This window comes from Mytilus californianus, unplaced genomic scaffold (assembly GCF_021869535.1).
Source record: "Mytilus californianus isolate M0D057914Y unplaced genomic scaffold, xbMytCali1.0.p SCAF_6, whole genome shotgun sequence".
Classification (NCBI taxonomy): domain Eukaryota; kingdom Metazoa; phylum Mollusca; class Bivalvia; order Mytilida; family Mytilidae; genus Mytilus; species Mytilus californianus.
Window position 1 is genome coordinate 98,098,031 of NW_026262712.1, and position 18,790 is coordinate 98,116,820.

At 31.1% G+C, this 18,790-nt stretch overlaps 2 protein-coding genes across 2 annotated transcripts in view; one reads left to right on the plus strand and one right to left on the minus strand.

The window, feature by feature from the left end:
- Window positions 1–11,798, minus strand: part of LOC127705380 (rho guanine nucleotide exchange factor 39-like) — a 36,599-nt gene extending 24,801 nt beyond the window's left edge. The window contains exons 1-8 of the mRNA XM_052209688.1: window positions 11,742–11,798; window positions 9,925–9,981; window positions 7,814–7,956; window positions 6,719–6,934; window positions 4,824–4,942; window positions 3,153–3,223; window positions 1,346–1,509; window positions 359–568 (exon numbers count right to left, since the gene is read on the minus strand). Of these exons, the coding sequence (XP_052065648.1) occupies window positions 359–568; window positions 1,346–1,509; window positions 3,153–3,223; window positions 4,824–4,942; window positions 6,719–6,934; window positions 7,814–7,956; window positions 9,925–9,952 (951 nt within the window). The 5' untranslated portion in view covers window positions 9,953–9,981; window positions 11,742–11,798. The remainder of the gene's footprint in view (window positions 1–358; window positions 569–1,345; window positions 1,510–3,152; window positions 3,224–4,823; window positions 4,943–6,718; window positions 6,935–7,813; window positions 7,957–9,924; window positions 9,982–11,741) is intronic.
- Window positions 11,799–11,971: 173 nt separating this feature from the next.
- The window catches only part of LOC127705441 (LIM domain only protein 3-like), a 152,417-nt gene continuing 145,598 nt past the window's right edge, over window positions 11,972–18,790 (plus strand). The window contains exons 1-2 of the mRNA XM_052209756.1: window positions 11,972–12,047; window positions 17,304–17,406. Of these exons, the coding sequence (XP_052065716.1) occupies window positions 17,361–17,406 (46 nt within the window). The 5' untranslated portion in view covers window positions 11,972–12,047; window positions 17,304–17,360. The remainder of the gene's footprint in view (window positions 12,048–17,303; window positions 17,407–18,790) is intronic.

The following is an 18,790-nucleotide window of genomic DNA, read 5'->3' on the forward strand; positions in this document are numbered from 1 at the left end:
TTTTAATTATATCAAAATGTCAGATCACTAACTTTTAAAATATTCCTGCAATTAGGTAACTGTATTTAAGATACGATTCAGACTTTTTTTCAGAAACTGGACAACTGCTTAAATTGCAAATGAAGACCATGTAAAATTTACTTTCTTAGTTTGGCTGAGGAATAATGATTGTTATAGCTATCCATTATAAAGAAGCTTTTATTGAAATTAATTTTAAGGAAGATGAGTGTCTTATAAATGACAAACAAACATATTAGCAGTTTTTTTTGGTGTACAATTATCTTTCAAAGAAGTTTGAAGTAGTTTTTTTTTTGGTGTACAATTATCTTTTAAAGAAGTTTGAAGTAGTTTTACTCACAGAAAACATGCCTCCTGTTTCTGTCAGGCTAGTGTTACCATTCTTACTATGTCCAAACATTCTCTCTACTTGGCAGTGTTTTAATGGTAGTACACAACAACACGAGTAGGTATTGTTACCACTGTCTAAAAACTTAGCTTTCCCATAAAGCAACATGTCAGAAAACAGGAAAAACATTCTGTCATGTGACTTTCCACCTTTCCTTGAAACCTGTCAATAATTATACAAAGAAATATATTTAGTTATGTAATGTTCTGCAAGTTTCAGTTAATTTATCTTAACCTCAAGACTGTTATTTCTGTAATTATTCCTGATATTAGTTTTATGACCTGGCAGTTGTAAGTGTGGTTGTTAGGGGAAAAGTCTTTCCACAAAGATTTTCTAAACCTTAATTTTGTTTTTAATCACATGAAATTAAGAAAATTGGCAGAGTCATTTTCAGTGAAATTCTATTTGTTGATAAGTGTGGTTGGATATAGAAGGCGAACACTTCCTCTACCTCAGAGTCATAGGTGGAAGTGAAGGAAAAGAGGTGAGACCTTAAAGAGATGTACTTTTTCACTTACAGTTCTACAATCTCTTTTTATGATATTACAATTTAGCCATTTTTATCCTACTATTTCTTTCCTTTAGTACTAATCCAATGGTTTATTTGATGACTTTAAATTTTATTTAACTAAATTATTTCCACTAGTCTGGCATTGTACTACTAATTCTTTCATCTATGAATGAAATACATGTATTGCCATTATATCAAAACACAATGTTACTGTTGACAAATGCTACATTTTGAACACTTGGGCTACATTATAATCGCTTAGTGGCTTGGAAACTCAAAATCATGAGCAGATGTAAATAAAACACCAAACAGTTTGTATCAGTCAACATAATAAAATAGTGATGCCAAACAAAAGACATATTCCATGAAATGCTAAACTATATGTTTATTCATATGCATATGTATTATCAGACCCTCCTTTTATTTACCTTTTTCAGTACTCCTTCCCTGAGAAACTCTCTACCTGGAGCCAGTATTTTAGGTGCTGAGCTGTCAAAACACTTCTGAATACTCAACATTTTCTGGAAGTTCTCATGTTGTTTTATATGTTCATTTATATGACTGGCTATTTCTCCTACCTGGTGAGCTGATTCTGGAAATAGTTTTATATTATATAGTTCATTTTTTTAAATGTGGCATTTGAGATCATTTCAGTTTTAGGAGAAGGTATGTGTTGCTCAGTCTGTGGTTTTTAAAGTGTTTTGTGGTCTGTTGTTTGTCTTTTCATAGTTTTTTTTACGTTTTTTGCCATGCCCCTCAGATGTGAGACGACTACATCTGATTTACATAGAATAAATAAATATTTTATCTTTTCTCTTGTTTTAAAAAGAGCAGTTAGTTTTGATAAAACAGGAATAGTGTCATTATCTCAAATTCTCCAGATGCAGTGACACTTTCAGAAGATGATTTATAGTTACTGTGGATTCATTTTTATTCGTGGTATTCCAATTTTCGTGGGTTTCGTGGGTCACAGCAACCATGAATTTAAGAATTCAAAGAAGAATAATCCCGAGAAATGTGTATGGAGTCGGATGTTTATTTCCGGTTATGTTATGCAGTTTTAGTATAGTGTTGACTAGCAATAAACATTGTAACATTACACATGTTTTTATTGAAATAAGATACAAGTATTTTGATAAAATCAATAATAAATATATCGAATATCAGTGATAATTTACTTTTTAAAATTGATTAAAACTGTTCATGGAAAATAACTGCAAGTTGTTTATTACCGTGTCATAGTTTGGTTTACTGGTGATTAAAAATCAATAGGATTAAGTACGGGGATATTGCCCGTAGGTAATATTGTTTATCACAGGAACATTTATTTTCACACCTTTAACTTATATGACTGTTAATTATATCGTGATTAGGGAAATGAGCTTTCAATCAAAGAGTTTTGAATGCCTTATAAAATTCCAACAAGAATTTATAAATTGCAAAACAAACAAATAATTTGTCTTTGCCCATTATTGTAATAGTTTTCAATGAACACTTTAACCAAGAATGACCAAGCGAGGATTTTGACAATTTAAAACTTTTTCAATGAATTCCTTTTTTTTGTTTGTTTTTTTATTGATCAAACCAAGGAGGTTATATGATTTTCTAAATCAAAAAGAAATCCACAAATTACGTATCTGATTTTTTTTTTGTAATCAGCAATCCACGAGTTTACGTATACCATGAAACGTTTTTTTTCTTTCTCTATCCACGAAAATTGATACCCACGAAAATAAATGCATCCACAGTATGGATTAGGAATGAAATTTTAATTACTGCTATTTTTCTGTCAGCAAATTGATACCTTATCACTGTTTTTGTATGGCAATATGAATCGCTGTACTATCTTGTCTTTTTCTGGTTTAATTGCCAAAACCTGAACTTTTTGCTGATAAACGATAACACTTCTATGTAAATTACCGGTACTAAAAAAATTTAAATGTTCAACATTTAACACACATAATATATGTAATCAATTACAAACAAGATTTTTCATTTTAAAACTACATTTTGTGAATAAGAATGACTTCAACACAAAGATTAATTCATCACACAGTTGTATTAAATCATTTAGATTGTGCATCTTTTAAAAGTATCAGAATGATGAATAATTAATTTCTGAGATAATTTGTACTAAAACTTTGATTTGGGAGGGTTTGTGAATGCGTAATAGTCTTTTTCATTACCCATTATGTTCAGTTATTGGAGTGTAAAGCTAGTTATCTTGTTTTTTACCTTTAATCTGTATATAATCATGATGTTCTTCTGTTGTACACTGTAATAAGTCTTCTAGTAACAGTCTATACCTGAGGAAAATAATTATACAAATAACATAAGACACCTTTCCTCACTTTTTGAGTCATTAATCATTTGATCTTTCCAAAAAATTTGTCATATAGTTTTAGGCAAAAAAAACTTTAAGACTTGCCCAACTAGAATGTAATAGGGTATTTACTTTCATATTTCATTCTTGCAAGCAAGTTTAATAGGTTTATATTTGGGCAAAAATTTTAGAGAAAGATATTATAACAAGAATCTGTTACCAAAGGATAACATGCCAAGCTCGTACTATTTTTCTATGTTCAGTGAATCATGAAATATAGGTCAAACCCCTATTTTGTATATAATAAAAAAATAGATCACATCATAATGAACATTGGAACTAATTTTTCAAGTTAAAGTGACCACAACTTTATGGTCAACTGCATCAACCAAAAACTTTAACTTGAGAATGAATTTATTCACACCATCACATTTACATGTTCACTGAACAGTGCAATCAGGGAAAAAACTGTAATTTGCCATATAAATTTTAAAGTTCATTTCATAATGAACATGTGTACTAAGTATAAAGTTGATCACAAAATTCAAAGCATCTGCAGACTGAAAGCAGGCTTAATTCAGATCCAAAAATCACTCACCTGTTACAACTCACAAGTGTCCAGCAGATGACCAAATATTAAGCCATTCTGGTCAGTAGTACTGAAGAAATGTGTGATGAAAAATATTTAGTTCATTCAACATATATTTAAAGTATCTGCAAACAAATGTCCGACAGATTAAAAAAGTGGTCACACTTCACAACTCATCACAGTCAAGCTGCTGACCAAATATGAAATTGTTCTGTTTAATGGTTCCTGAGAAAAGTATGATAAAAAAATCTGCTGTACAAACAAACAAAATCACAGACAAACCAATGGACAATCTGATTGCAATATAGCCCCCAATTTTAGAGCTGGGTATAATATAGAGATGCATAAGGTTCTAAAACAATAGAACTCATTGATTTGATGCAACTACAAATATACAGTGTGATATCCTAGAATCTTTTTTTCCCCAAAAAATTACAATTAAAATTGATGGTACAGTACACACTTGGACATAGTCTGATTAATCATCAGCATCCCCTATGTCTGACATAGGATGTCAGGCATTTATTGGGGGTAATAAAACATGGACTGATAGGGAAGTGAAATATTGCAACCTGCTGGGCCAATTAACAGGTAGTCATCCAGGTGTGTAATTTTACTGCCACAGATTGACAATTTTTGTTTCATATTTTATACCTGCAAAGGTTCATATTTACCTTTGTTTTACAGGTGAACTTTGGATTGGAATAATCAATAAAACAGGAAATGACAAAATATGTCTTTTGTATAATAATCGAAGATTCCAATAAATTGCACATGTTCAAAAATTATATGACCTAAATCAAAAGTAAATGCAATCTTTATTTAATTATTATTCATTATTATAATAAATGCTCAAAATTATTATCAATTAAATTATATTCATTCAGACTATGTCCCAGCATGTACTGTAAGTTATGGTCATTTTTCAATTTTTTTTTTAATTTTTGGTCGCAGAAAAGATCACCTGGATGCTACTCCTATTAAGATAAGGTACCTTGGTATTCTCTGTACAGGAGTTATCAGTAAAGCATTCAGTTTGAGACCATTTAAATCTGAACGTTCTTCTTGAGTCTGAATGAAATCTTTAAATTCTGTGCTCTTCTGCAACCATTCCTGTTTAAAATATTAATCAATAAAAACATGATATAATATAATTTTTCCTAGTTGATGCGATGTAAGTTAAACATTTATAAATATATGTGTACATTCTTTAAAAACATGATACTCCAAAAGGTCTAAGGACACAGTTGTTGTCCTTTAACTTTCGATGTCTACAAATATAGTCCCTAGTGTAGACAGTGTATAACCTTGCAATTTTTTTTCATACACTTTCCCAAATTATTACTTTATATTTTATGCAGGAAATATTAAGTAGGGGGATCATATTACATGTTAAAACAAATTGGGTGATGAATTTTTAAGTCAAGTAGTGATTTGGTCTAGATTAAAAAAGTCAAAAGTAGTACACTACACAGTAAATCTTTTTGAGATAGAGCAGGTACGATTTATTTAATTAGGATTTATTGTCTAAAAGAAATGCACTAAAAAATATCTGTGTTCTCAGTCCAAAACAAGCTAGAGAACTGTAATAGCAAGATGTTTAAATAAATTGTTTAGAATGTGAAATATTTCTGGCAATTTAATCTTTATAATAGGCCAGCTTATAATTGCCTGGGTCCCTAACCCTTAACTCAATTAAGGTTGCCAAGACAGTCCAAGGCCTGCCTATAATAGCCTCATCTTTGACCTTTATCAAGTTAGCCTAAGAGGAACATTAAGGGCATATCTATAAATTAAGTTGTTTGGATAACAGTCAGGGATATAACTCTATAGGTTTATTACAGAAAATAACTTGCATGTGTTATTACAGATACTTTTATGAGTTGTCTACTCTTTAATCCTTAAATTTACTAAATCTGTAATAACATATGATTGTTATTTGTAAATAAATCATAAATAGTTTTATTTTTAGTGGGCTCTAGGGAACTCTTGAAACTTTGTGCAGAAACTAAATGCATAGCCTTGATAACTAACTATTAATTTAGATTAATACATTTTTCATTAACCATGGTAAATCAATGAGACAAGGCTTTTAAGTGATTAACTTAGCTGTAATAACAAGGCTTAGTTATTAAAGGCATGTAACTTATTAAATGAGACACTTGGGAATTACTGGGAAGCTTGCGCAGAACCTCATTACATGCTCTGATCATTACTTCTTACAATAAATTAAAATACATTGTAATTGAGCATGATCTATGTCTGAGCAAATGCTTTGAAGTGATGTAGAGAAGCTATAATAACACCCTTTAGTTATTACAGGCATATTTGTTCTGTAATAACATAGGTGTGATATGCATGATTGGCAAACTATGGACTGTTATATCTTTCTATAGTTAAGTATACATAAAGACAGTAGCAATATCAATAGAACTTGTATACATTTTAACAAAACTAATGATGTATATTGTCCCTTTGAAACATGTAACATACATATGTTATCACAGTTCTTTGATTTTTTTGTCCACAATAACAAGCATATGTTATTTTTCTCTAATAACCCTATAGAGTTATATCCTTGACTGGATAATGTTCTGGTTCTCTTACTTGTAAAGCTGCCAGGACACTAAAGGTATGATTCATATATTTTCTGGTTCTCTTACTTGTAAAGCTGCCAGGGCACTAAAGGTATGATCCATATATTTTCTGGTTCTCTTACTTGTAAAGCTGCCAGGGCACTAAAGGTATGATCCATATATTTTCTGGTTCTCTTACTTGTAAAGCTGCCAGGGCACTAATGATATGATCCATATATTTTCCTGTTTCTCTTACCTGTAAAGCTGTCAGGGCACTAATGGTATGATCCATATATTTTCCTGGTTCTCTTACCTGTAAAGCTGCCAGGGCAGTTTCATGGTTGTTAGCATATGATGAGTATAACTTTAGAAATGGTCCTAGATAGTGGAAGGCCTGGCCTATAGTGGTTTGTTCCATATACTCTTGAAGTGTCTTGTTGACCTCCCATATCTGTTCTATATTACCAAAGATCTTACTGTGGATGCTGTCTGGGATTAAACAGTTAAACCTCAGTGGAAAATCAAAATACTGAAATAGAAAAAAAACTTTGTGGAAAATCAATATATTAAAAACATGGAAAAGGGAAAGAGACATAAGCAGAAAATCCAAATACCCTGTTTTAACAATGGACAAGTCAATTAGTTTTGAATTATTTTTCTTGACACTCATCCCCCTCCTTTTAATCTTGATCACTGAAATAACAAAGCTACATAGATATTTATACCATAGAAATCAGCTCGGAATAAGCACTTAAATCTATAACATCAAAATAATAGACAATATATCACAGGTAAAAGCAAAACAATACAATAAATAATACTTTATCAAAGATTGCTCCAATTTACTTAAAGCAGACTCAAAGTATCTATAAAACTGCTGATTTATAAATCATCCTGTCCTACAATCTTATATCAGCAGCTATACTACAGAGAAGATTTCTTACATCACTGTCATGAACAGGAAAAGATGACACAAGTTATGCAATGCCCGAAGTAATTTTGTACTTGTGGAGTATAATGAAATTTCTTGTAAATCTTACAGAAATATGCTTCAGACGACTATGATACCCATTAAGTGTTTAACATGCTCTTTGTTTTTGTTTAACATGTGCTTTTAATACATTTAATGGAAATAACACTTAATATGTTTTGTGTGTCAGTAGCGGTTTTCTGGATTAGTTGTCATAAGCAACGCTAAAACCTAATCATTTGAAAACCAGGGATGTTTAATTACATCGGAGTTGTATGACCAAAAGATACCTACATTGTAAAAAGGATAACCAAATTAACCTACTTTTATGTTCTTTTTAAGCTTCCTGAACTTTTAAAATCTCAACAGAATACAGAAAACACTATCTCACAGTACATCTAATAATACTATTATCATATAATAATATTAACTTTTTACCTTGTTCACTAATTCTAGATGATTCAGATATGTCTTTTCTGTTTCAAACAATTCTCTAATCACTTTCTTTCTCCTTTTCTCTCTTTTTTCTTCTGTGACTGTATCAATCTGTTCCTTGTTCTGTTGGGCTATTTCATTCAACACTGTTACAAAATAATCAAAGTAGAGGACTATGCAAGTAATTGTTTTACATTTGTTATTTCAGACCTTTTATAGCTTGATCTGCGGTATGGGTTTTGCTCATTGTTGAAGGCAGTACTTTGACCTATAGTTGCTTACTTCTACATCATTTGGTCTCTAGTGAAGAGTTGTCTCATTGGCAATCATACCATGTATCTTTTTGTTTTTGTAAGTAATTAAATGTCAATTCAACAATATCTCAACAGTTTGTCACTAACAATGACAATACAACATAGGTTTATCTCAATCAATCATCATGATCATAATAGAATCTGTATAATTAAATAAATGACAAAAACATACTTTTTAGCAGTTGGGAAAAAGACATACAACAAAAATTCATGTATACAACGTTTTCAAAGTGCTGTTCTTTCAGGTGAGTCAACTGTCAAACTTCATTGCATTGACCTTGATTATGAGTTAAATTTTGATACTCATATCAGTAAAATATGCAGGAAGGTATCTCTGCAACTTAATATTTTGAAACATTTGGGAACTTATTTGAACAAACTAAGTAAGCTAGATATATTCCATACATTTATTTTGAGCAATTTCAATTTCTGCCCTTTGGCATGGCATTTCTGTACTGAGAAAAATCAAATAAATAGAAAAAGTGCAAGAAAGAGCACTAAGGTTTTTGTATGAAGATCATTCAAGCTCATACCAACAGTTGCTGAAAAAGGCTAAAATGCTGTCACTGCATATTAAAGGCAAAGATCAATGGTAATTGAAAATTTTAACATGTGTAGTTCATAAGATAGCACCTGTCTGTTTACATGATCTATAAATTCTAAAAGATTGTAACTATTCTTTCAGATATAGTAATATATACTGGATATTCCACATGTAAAATCAACACAGTTTGGTAAGAAAAGTTTTAGATTTGCAGTTGCTACTCTGTGGACATGGTGGAACAGCCTACCTGACCATTTCAGGACTGAAAATAGTTTATCACAATTCAAAAGCCTTATACAGTAATGGAATGGATCGGAATGCCGTTGTTCTGCATGTAGATAAGCTTTTCATGTATTATTTTTTAGTTATAGCTCTAAATGCTTTGCATTTGTGCTTTATATATGCTGCTTATATATTGCTCTCTGTTTTAATATTATGTAATTATGTAAATGTTATTTATATTCAGTAAAAAGCTCTCAAGAGCTTATGTTTGTATTGTCATATGTGAACCGAATTAAAATAAAACTTTCGTATATCTAGATCCAGAATTTTGATAATAACCATTAGCAGTGATTAGTGCAGTCTGTTTTATACAATATATATCTAAAATTTTACATTTTTAACTTCAATATAGATACCTTAAAGGGTGTACATGTCCTGTCATTTTCTTTATGTTTGTATTTAGAAAATTTATTCTTTTCTCTAATTATATACATATATAAAGACATATCATTATATGGAACTTGACTATGCTAAAATCTATATAAATTCTACATTGTACTTCCTGAGTGCCAGGTGCACTTTGTCACTGTAATAATAAAACATATGCAATTTCAGGATTTCAGTCAGGGGTACTACTTGTACAAGTAATCTTTATTTACTTGAAGAAGTAAATAAAATATACTTATATAAGTTAATCATAATGTTTGAATAATCTCCCCTTGTATAAGTAACAAAATCTGAATGTCTAAGAGACGTAATTAGGCCAAAAAATAATTTACCTATACAAGTAAATAAAATACACTTGTATAAGTATCCTACAAATTTACTTATATAAGTATATTAATATTTACTTCTTCAAGTAAATAAAAATTACTTGTACAAGTAGTACCCCTGACTGGATTTAGCATAAAAATAGGCAACCTGAGCACTGTCCATGGTCCACCAGTTTCAGACTCATGATAAATCACAAGTGCATTTATACATGTAGGAGGAAAAAAAGGATTTTTTTACCAATTTCCATAGAAACAGTTTACCTTTGAATCTACTCCTTGTTGTCAACATTGTTCAGATCCCAGGCATCACCAGCTAACCTACAAAGTGAAATACAAAATGTCAAAAAAATATTCTCTGATCCAGGATGATCCCAGACTATTTATCGGGTCGTTAGTTTTCACGTTTGATTTGTTTTACATTTGTCATTTCAGGGCCTTTTAAAGCTAACTATTCGGTATGGATTTCGCTCATTGTTGAAGGCTGTATGGTGACCTATAGTTGTTAACTTCTATGTCATTTGATGTCTAGTGGCGAGTTGTCTCATTGGCAATCATACCACATCTTCTTATTTTTATTTATATATAGCTATAGGCAGTCTGCTTTTATATGTCATTCAATGTTTAAATGCCCAGACTACATCATGTACCACATCTTCTTATTTTTATTTATATATAGCTATAGGCAGTCTGTTTTTATATGTCATTCAATGTTTAAATGCCCAGACTACATCATGTACATACAAGTTAGACTTAACCTATTTCTTATTAACAAAATATCAAATAAAAGAAGAAAAATGTTTCAAGACCTAGTTCATGTTTTCTTATTGTATTAAACAATGTTAAATGTTCTATTTTTTAGTTTAAGTAAAAACAAACAGTTCAACACCACAGCAAACTGTATTTATTAGCCCAAAATTGGACTTGATGAATCTTTACCCTCAGACTTCCTTTGTACAAGAAGTTAAAGATATATATATGCAAAAGAATGGATACACTACAGAGCAATTTCCTTAAGACAGCATTAAATCAAGGGATAAATAACAAAATATCAGAAACCTGGAGTGCCCAAAAAAATAGAAATCCTTCAGTGTTAGGTTCATATAAAGTTATAAAAAGAGTCCAAAAAGAAAATGAAAAGCAATTACTTATGTTTCCTGACTTGAGACAGACACACAAATTGTGTGCTGGAGTTTTAGCTTACAAAGTTACATGTATATGAATTGCTTTGTTAACAAGCCCTTATTTTTAATAACTTTTCAATTTTTTACTGCTGCAAACATGCTGTCAGGTGACCCATAGAGCCGCTTGCAACATGAGCTGCTGATGTTTTTTTGTGAAACAGGATTGCTAGAAATGTGAAATTTTGGTTGTTACATGGCTTTATCATGTTTATTCAGCTGTGCATCATGCTTTGCTTTATTTGTTTAGTAAGGATACGTTTTAGTTTTATTTAGGTATGCTTCAGCTTTGGCATATTTAGATGTGTAGTTTAGTAATGCTTTGCATGTATTTCAATATGCTTGTGCATTTGAAATAATTTGCTGCTTATATATATTATATCTTATCTGCATGTCCTGTGTTTTAATGTTATGTATATGTTATTTATATTCGGTAAAAAGCTCTCAAGAGCTTATGTTTGTATTGTTATGTGTGAACTGAATCAAAATAAAACTTTCGTATTCATTTCTATATTCGGTAAAAAGCTCATCACTGACATCAGAGCTTATGTTTGTATATGATATGTTTGATAAGTTTTATTTGTTTGCCGGGTGGGGAATTGAAATGTTGCTTCCCTTGATCCAGTAGTGATTTAACTTCCTTTAATTTATAACATTGCTATTGGAAGTTCAGTTTGTAGAGGGTGGGCCAGCTTTCTGTAAGAAGTACTGGGTATGCCAGTTCAAAAAGACAAAATTGAATATTCCAGTTGGTATTTTTTGTTTTTGGATGTTTGGGAAGGGACATCTATCTAATGTCAGATATTTTTTTCTTTTTAAATATTTGTACATTTGTAATTCGATATAGTTATTGACATATAAATAGAAAAGTAAATAAAATAGTAAGTAAAATTTACGAACAAATCAAAATCTTTGACAGGTGTTTGAATTTTCCGCCCCTTGTCAACCGGAAGTGCTTGGCCAATTAGTCTTTAAACAATTTATTATTATATTTTCCTCATTAAGCCATTCTTGCATTTAAAAAAAATATTTTAAAATTTAAATAATGCATCAGTCTGCCTGAAAAAATAATCAAATTTAATCTAACAAAAATAATTTTGCGTTTGAGATTTTGTAATCAAAAGTCGAAGACGGGAAATACGAGATATTCCGGAAAGAAAAATGCCATGGCTTGAAAGAAAACCATTCATTTAACGTTGTTTGAATGTACATATTTTTACTAGTTACTTAAGAGAATTACAAAAAAAATGTTCCTTATAATTATCGATTCTATTAGATGTGTCACACAGCAAAAGATTACAATGGGCCAAATATTTGCTTCGCTGTCTTGGTACATTTTATTGTCCAATAATTTATGATTTCTGTCAATTTCCACTCTTTGCAGTCACATTTGTCCGTTGCACTACATTACTATCACAAAATGATGTAAAGAAAGACTACCCATACAAGGTTACATATTCCTTCACCTGGATTTTGCGCTCTGGTTGTCTTGAAAAATAGGAGAGGAGTCTTTGTACCACCTAGGTCCTCAGCAGGTCTGCGGGACAAGGCCCTAGTATGGGAGCTCTCAGAGTTTGACCGACCAGGGTTAATTTGCTTGCATTTTTCTATGCTTGATTAATTTTTTTTTACACATGCAACAATTTTATTTGTATTAAATGTTATTGTTAAACATGTTAAATGTATCTGTTTTTGAATCAAAAATATTTTTTTTTGGAAAAATCAGTTTTAACTGATTAGTCTCCAGCGGTTTGGTTTCATTTATAGATTGGTATTTAATTACAATAAATGTTAATGACTATTGATTGATATACAATGCCAATTAGGTATCATTATTATATGTGTTTTGATTGTTATAATAACCACATGATAACTAGCTATATCATTAATCAGTGTTTTAATTTTAAAAGTAAAAACTTCGTGAAGTAAATGCAGGTTCATTATCATTATGGAATCACCATATTCAATCATAAAGTATGGTAGAGTTCGTGTGCATGTAATATGACAGCAAGGTCCAACCTCAAGAACAAGCAGTATATTGTAATTTGAGTGACAATTTACGTTGTTAACATGGTTAATGTAATTGTAAATTATGTACTCAAACTTATGATTACATATTCAGAACTACTCTTTTAAGCTTTCTTTTAACAACTTCACAAAAAAACTTGAATTTTGATTTTCCACCAAAAATTCAATAAAACAGGTTAATTTTCATAGATTTTTAGGACTGGAATCAAAGAGCAGATTCATAGACAAAAAAGATCTTTTAACATAATGTTTGTAATGACAAATTATATATCTGACTTGACTAATCAGTTTGTTGAAGCCTGCAATCTATTCCAACACTTTGTCCAACTCCGAGGCCTAAATTATGTTAAAATCCAAATGACTTTGTCAAATTTCACCAAATCTCTACCTTTTGCCTATTTTGGTTGGAAATGTTAACACATTATAAGAAAAACTGTACAAAATTAGTTCAACTTCACACACCCCTGCCCCAATTTTTGCACCTGTTCCAAGTCAGGAACCTCTAGCAATAAAGTCAAGTATTACCCTTGTCCGTCTGTACTTCGGTACGTACATAAGTCCGTAAATATGTCCCAAAATTAGTTTCTGTTCTCTAACTTTAGTTTGCCTCAACCAAATATTATGAAACTTATACACAATGCTTATTACCACAAACACAGATCAAGTTTGAATTTGGGTAGCGTCACTTTTACCGTCCTAGAGTTATGCCACTTTACAAATAAAAAAATTGCTGAATTTTTTCGTTTCCGTTCTCTAACTTAAGTTTACCTCAACCAAATGTTATGAAACTTGTATGCAATGCTTATTACCACAAAACTCAGATCAAGTTTGAATTTGGGTGCCGTCACTTATACCGTTCTTGAGTTATGTCCCTTTATAACATTATATGCAATAGGGGGCATTCTCTGTGTTCCATGGACACATTCTTCATTTATTTTAATATTGGTTCATTTTTATGTTTGGGAGTTAAGTGTGGCATCCATTTTGCTGAACTAGTATACATTATTGTTAAGGGGCCAGCTGAAGCATGCCTCCGGATGCAGGATTTTCTTGCTGTGTTGAAGACCCATTGTGGCCTTGGGTGGTTTTGTGCTCTTTGGTCGGTTTGTTGTCTGTTTGAAACATTCCTTGTTTCCATTCTGTATTCTATTACTCCTTTTTAATGGCTGATAATGACAGATGTTGTTTGGAAAGATTGGAACTATTGATCCAAGTCTTTCCTAAGGCACCGCCCTCCCAAACAAGAAGTAGCACAGGTTAGCTACTAACTCTACAAAATGTATACACATTGAAATATAGTTCCCTATAATTCTCATGTCTGTTTGTACATATGCACAGGTGATTTGTGAAAAATTTGGGTTATATCATAGGAGCATTTCATGCCTTAATTTGCAGGCTAGTTTTGTCATTTAAATTAGGTAGGAGTAATGATACAATACCAGTATGATTGACAAATGCAATGATCATTAAACAATCAGAGACATTGTTGGGCTTAATTTGAATGTCCCACCTCCTTAAATGTCAATCATAATGACCAGATAACTAATCAATCTCAGTCTTACATAATTAAAAAGACCCTTCATTATACATCTCAATACACAAATACTTGACCTCATTATTGAATACACAGAAGTATATATATATAAGATTTAATGATAGATTTATTCATTGCCTATTACTTTTGATCTACACAACATAAAATGATTCTATAAATGATGTCTGAAAGATAAATGATTAAGGATTAAGAAGATTTTTTTTTCAAAAGAAAACACAAAATATTAAATATAAATATAAAAAAGGTATTCAAGTAAGGTCTATATTTTACTTGATAAATCTGTGAAATAATCATCTGTAATTAATCAATAATTAAGGTTACAATTATCAGTGATTGGCTTGAAACAGTAAGTTAAATATCAAAACTATATTTTTTTAGTTTATTCCCCATCAAATTTCTTTTAGCAATACTAGTCATTTGAATACAGGAAGTGTATTTTTGCAATGAAGAATGAATCCCCATTTTTATTTGTTTATGTTGAAAAGTACATTTTCAATGCCCTTTTCTAGAAAATATGAAATTATAAATTTTTTATTAATACACCTTACAATCAGAGCTCCAGATAAGCTGCGTATTTGCGTAATCACGCAATAAAAATAATTAAAAACCCAATGCAATTGCCAATTGCAGGGTTCAATAACCCAATTAATTCAAAGGAAAACCCAATTATATGCCAAAAACATGGGTTCTTAACGCTTTTATTCGCTATCGTTTGCGTTATTTACCCTTACTTGATTACAGTCGTCGCGTAAATCTATTTTTATAATATTTATAATTGGAAATGTCCTTTCGTTCTAAAAATAGAGCCCTGCATCAAGTAGCTGTAATGGGTCCCTGTTGGAATTTTCCGTTGCTCAAAAGGTACACGTGTTTATGAAAACATTTCGATCTTCTCGGCGTTTATCCAATTAGCGTGTGACATGCTGTCATATTTTTTCGAATTGCTCGGGCATTATCATAACATACAATGAATTAAAACGAAAGTAAATGTCCGGTAAAAATATTGAATAGAAGCATGTTTTCGGCTTCTTTTTGATAGCTGAGGGAAAGTTATGATGATAACAAGACTCAGCTAGTGATTTTAGGAAGCGGCAATTGAACGCACGGGCGTGTTTGCGTACCATAACGAGAACATTGCTAGAGCGATAAACACGGGGTTCCGTCAAAAAAGAAATCAGTTGGAAAAAGTGAAAGGCCAAATCAATTATGACATGATATGTAGTTTGAAAGCATCGGAAACCACAAGTTCTGATAAGGGACAACTTAACTCAGATTTATGTAAATTGAATTAAACGAAAACAGTTTATATATTATTTTTTTCATTTTAGTTGATGAGTGAATACACATATCCGTTTTTACGTCAATGCAGCTTGACACTTTCTTTGTTTTTGGTCTTATTGTTCTAGATGCTTAAGATAGTTGTCTTATTGGCAAGTGCAGTATAACATTGTCATTTATTTACTTGATGTTGCAGAATTATTTGTAAATTTAAGTTGAATGTGGTCTCCCGTCATTATATAAACCACCCTATAAACCTCAAGGTTTTGGGGGTATATCTTAAATCTGGAAACTACTTTTCATTTTTATTAAAAAGTAGATCTGGCAAAAAGGTGAAAGGACTGGCAAAACTTTCTTACAGCACCTAAATTTCGCATATATTACACAAAAATCTAAACACTTAGTCACACCTACCCCAACTATAATTAAACTGTAGGGTGATCATATGGGATCTAGAAAGGCAATTAGTTCCTGTCCAACTAGTGACACCAGCTGCAGTTTACATAAGTTTTGAGAAAATACAAAACTGACAGAACGTTTAAAACGGTACACAAATTAAATGTACAATTGCTCGTCAGTGAATAAACCAAATAAAACAGCTAGCACATATTCTACAAAGAAAGAAACACATTTAAGATGGAAACCTATCTGGGGTTGATATAATGTGATTATAACATGCCTAAATATTCAATATTGTGTTGATGAAAAACCCAATACATTAAGGAGCTTGGTGGTGAAAAACCCAATTTGATATTTGCTTGAGGGGTGAATTGGAATTGATAATGCAATTAAAAAACTTTATCACCCAATTATATAAAAAAATGGTGGGTAAAAACCCCAATTTGTGAATTCTTATCTGGAGCTCTGCTTACAACATTAAATCTTCAGTGTCATATAGTCATGAACGTCATTTTCAAAATAAATAAGCAATTCTTAGAGGAAAATAATAGTACACCTTTGTTTCAACTTACAAAATGCCCCAAAACAACCTTTTTATATAATTTTGAGAGACGATAAAGATTTTCTGTTGGTTCCATGTCCTACAAGGATAATTGATAAACTTTATGAGAAGAATCTTTATTTGGTAATTCTGTGTCTAAAGATAAAACGTAAAAGTTGAAACATTTAACAAAGGAACATTATTTGGTTAAGATATGAAATTGCAATTTAAACAAAATTGTTGTGAAAATTAAGGGACCCACTATTATTTATTCACAGTTAGGTCATTTTATCTACTGAAAAAGTGCTTATCATTCTTTAGACCTGCAGTTAATGAAAATGTCGGCAAAAGTGCTTTATTAATGTTCTTTTTTGTCCACACCATATCTACATATAGTTTGAAATTATTCAAACTACTCTTCCAATCTTTCCATGAGTAATTTCCATCACTTTGATTAAAACATCCCGATACATGTAGAGAATAATTTATGAATATCATCAATATAAAATTGATTCGGTCAAAGTTCAATTTTCCATGGTATAATCATTATATTTTTCGCTAGTTACTATTTATCAGTACAGAGATATTTAAATCACAGCAGTATTATATTTTTTAAGGAGAAATATAATTTATGCTTGTATGATATTGCTATGAATTTCAGATCAAATGGGCTGAGAATGAAAGAACTGGTCTTTAAAGAATTGTACAAGATGTAGCCATGAGGGTGTTAAAGAGTATTTACTACGACTCGCTGGGCATTGATGGTAAGTAAGAGCTCGTTATAAAGACTCTAGAAATGTTTTTATAAATGGTTTATTCTAATTAAGTCTATATCTTAACTTTTCTCTTTTAATCAAACATGTATTTATTATGCAATTGATCAGAACTATTTAGTCTATACATCCATTAGTACCAAATATACTGATGTTATTGTCTAAATGTTTGTGTTGTTTCTATAATTAACAACAATATTGTGTGGTAAATTATGAAAATATTTATTAGATTTATTTGCCTACTATAACTTATAATAGATATGATTTGTTTGGTATTAAAATGCTCAAAATGTCAAGACCTACTTTCCATTGTCAGAAAAATGATCAGACTCCTGATAGAAGTTCAAGATTGCTTTTTTATAAATTTTGTACTTCCCTAGCTCTATCACTTACGACAGGTTAAGTATCTACTACGCAAGAGAAGCAATCCCGTCACACTTCCCCATCTCAAAGAGTCATTAACATATGACTCTTCAAAATACAAACGCTGGCTAGATATCGTCTCTTAATCACTATGGGTATTTTAGTCGGGCACCAAATGTAACCAGAGAGCATGATTCATATAAAGTGTGATTTAAATTGGCAGAGTACTATGTAGCTAGCTAGAGAAAAAAAATGAAATTATTCCATGTTTGCCATTCATTCAACATTAAATGTGAATTGGTCGTTTCAGAATCTAAAGGGCTATGGGTAATTCTATTGTTAGTTCCCCATAATGAAAATAACGTCACATAAGATATGCTTGTCCCAGCACAATAGATTCAAACATTACAGAAAAAAATCAGAAATTTTATGAACTGAGCTACTGTTGGAGGCCTCAATCTATTGATTAGATACTTCATATATTCTGAGGGGGATAATGATAAAATAGAAATTCCAAACTTCCGCAGATTCATTTATTTTCTTGGGTACAGACATTTGTGGATTGAGGAATAAATATATTTTCGTGGATATTTGATTTCATGGTTTTGTCAAAGTTTTTATACAAATTACAAGCCTATAGACAATTTGTACTTTGTTGAACATTTATATTCGTGGTTCACCTGTACCCACGAAACCAACAAAAATTGGTATCCCACGAATACTAATGAATCCACAGTATGTCATGTAACACCGTATTCTCTGAATGAAACAGAACACCTTTCTAATGTTCCATCCAATGTACAAAGTATTGCATGTGACCAACCTTCAGAATGCTTGTTCAATTTAATTAGAATTATAGCTCTCATTATGTTCTTAGATTTTAGGATTATTTTTTAACCCTTTGCATACACAACCTTTGATGGTCAGAATGAATTAGGCATGCACTTCATAGAAATATTATTTTAAATTAATTGTACAAACTGTCTGCATGTACACCTACTTTTTGGTCATT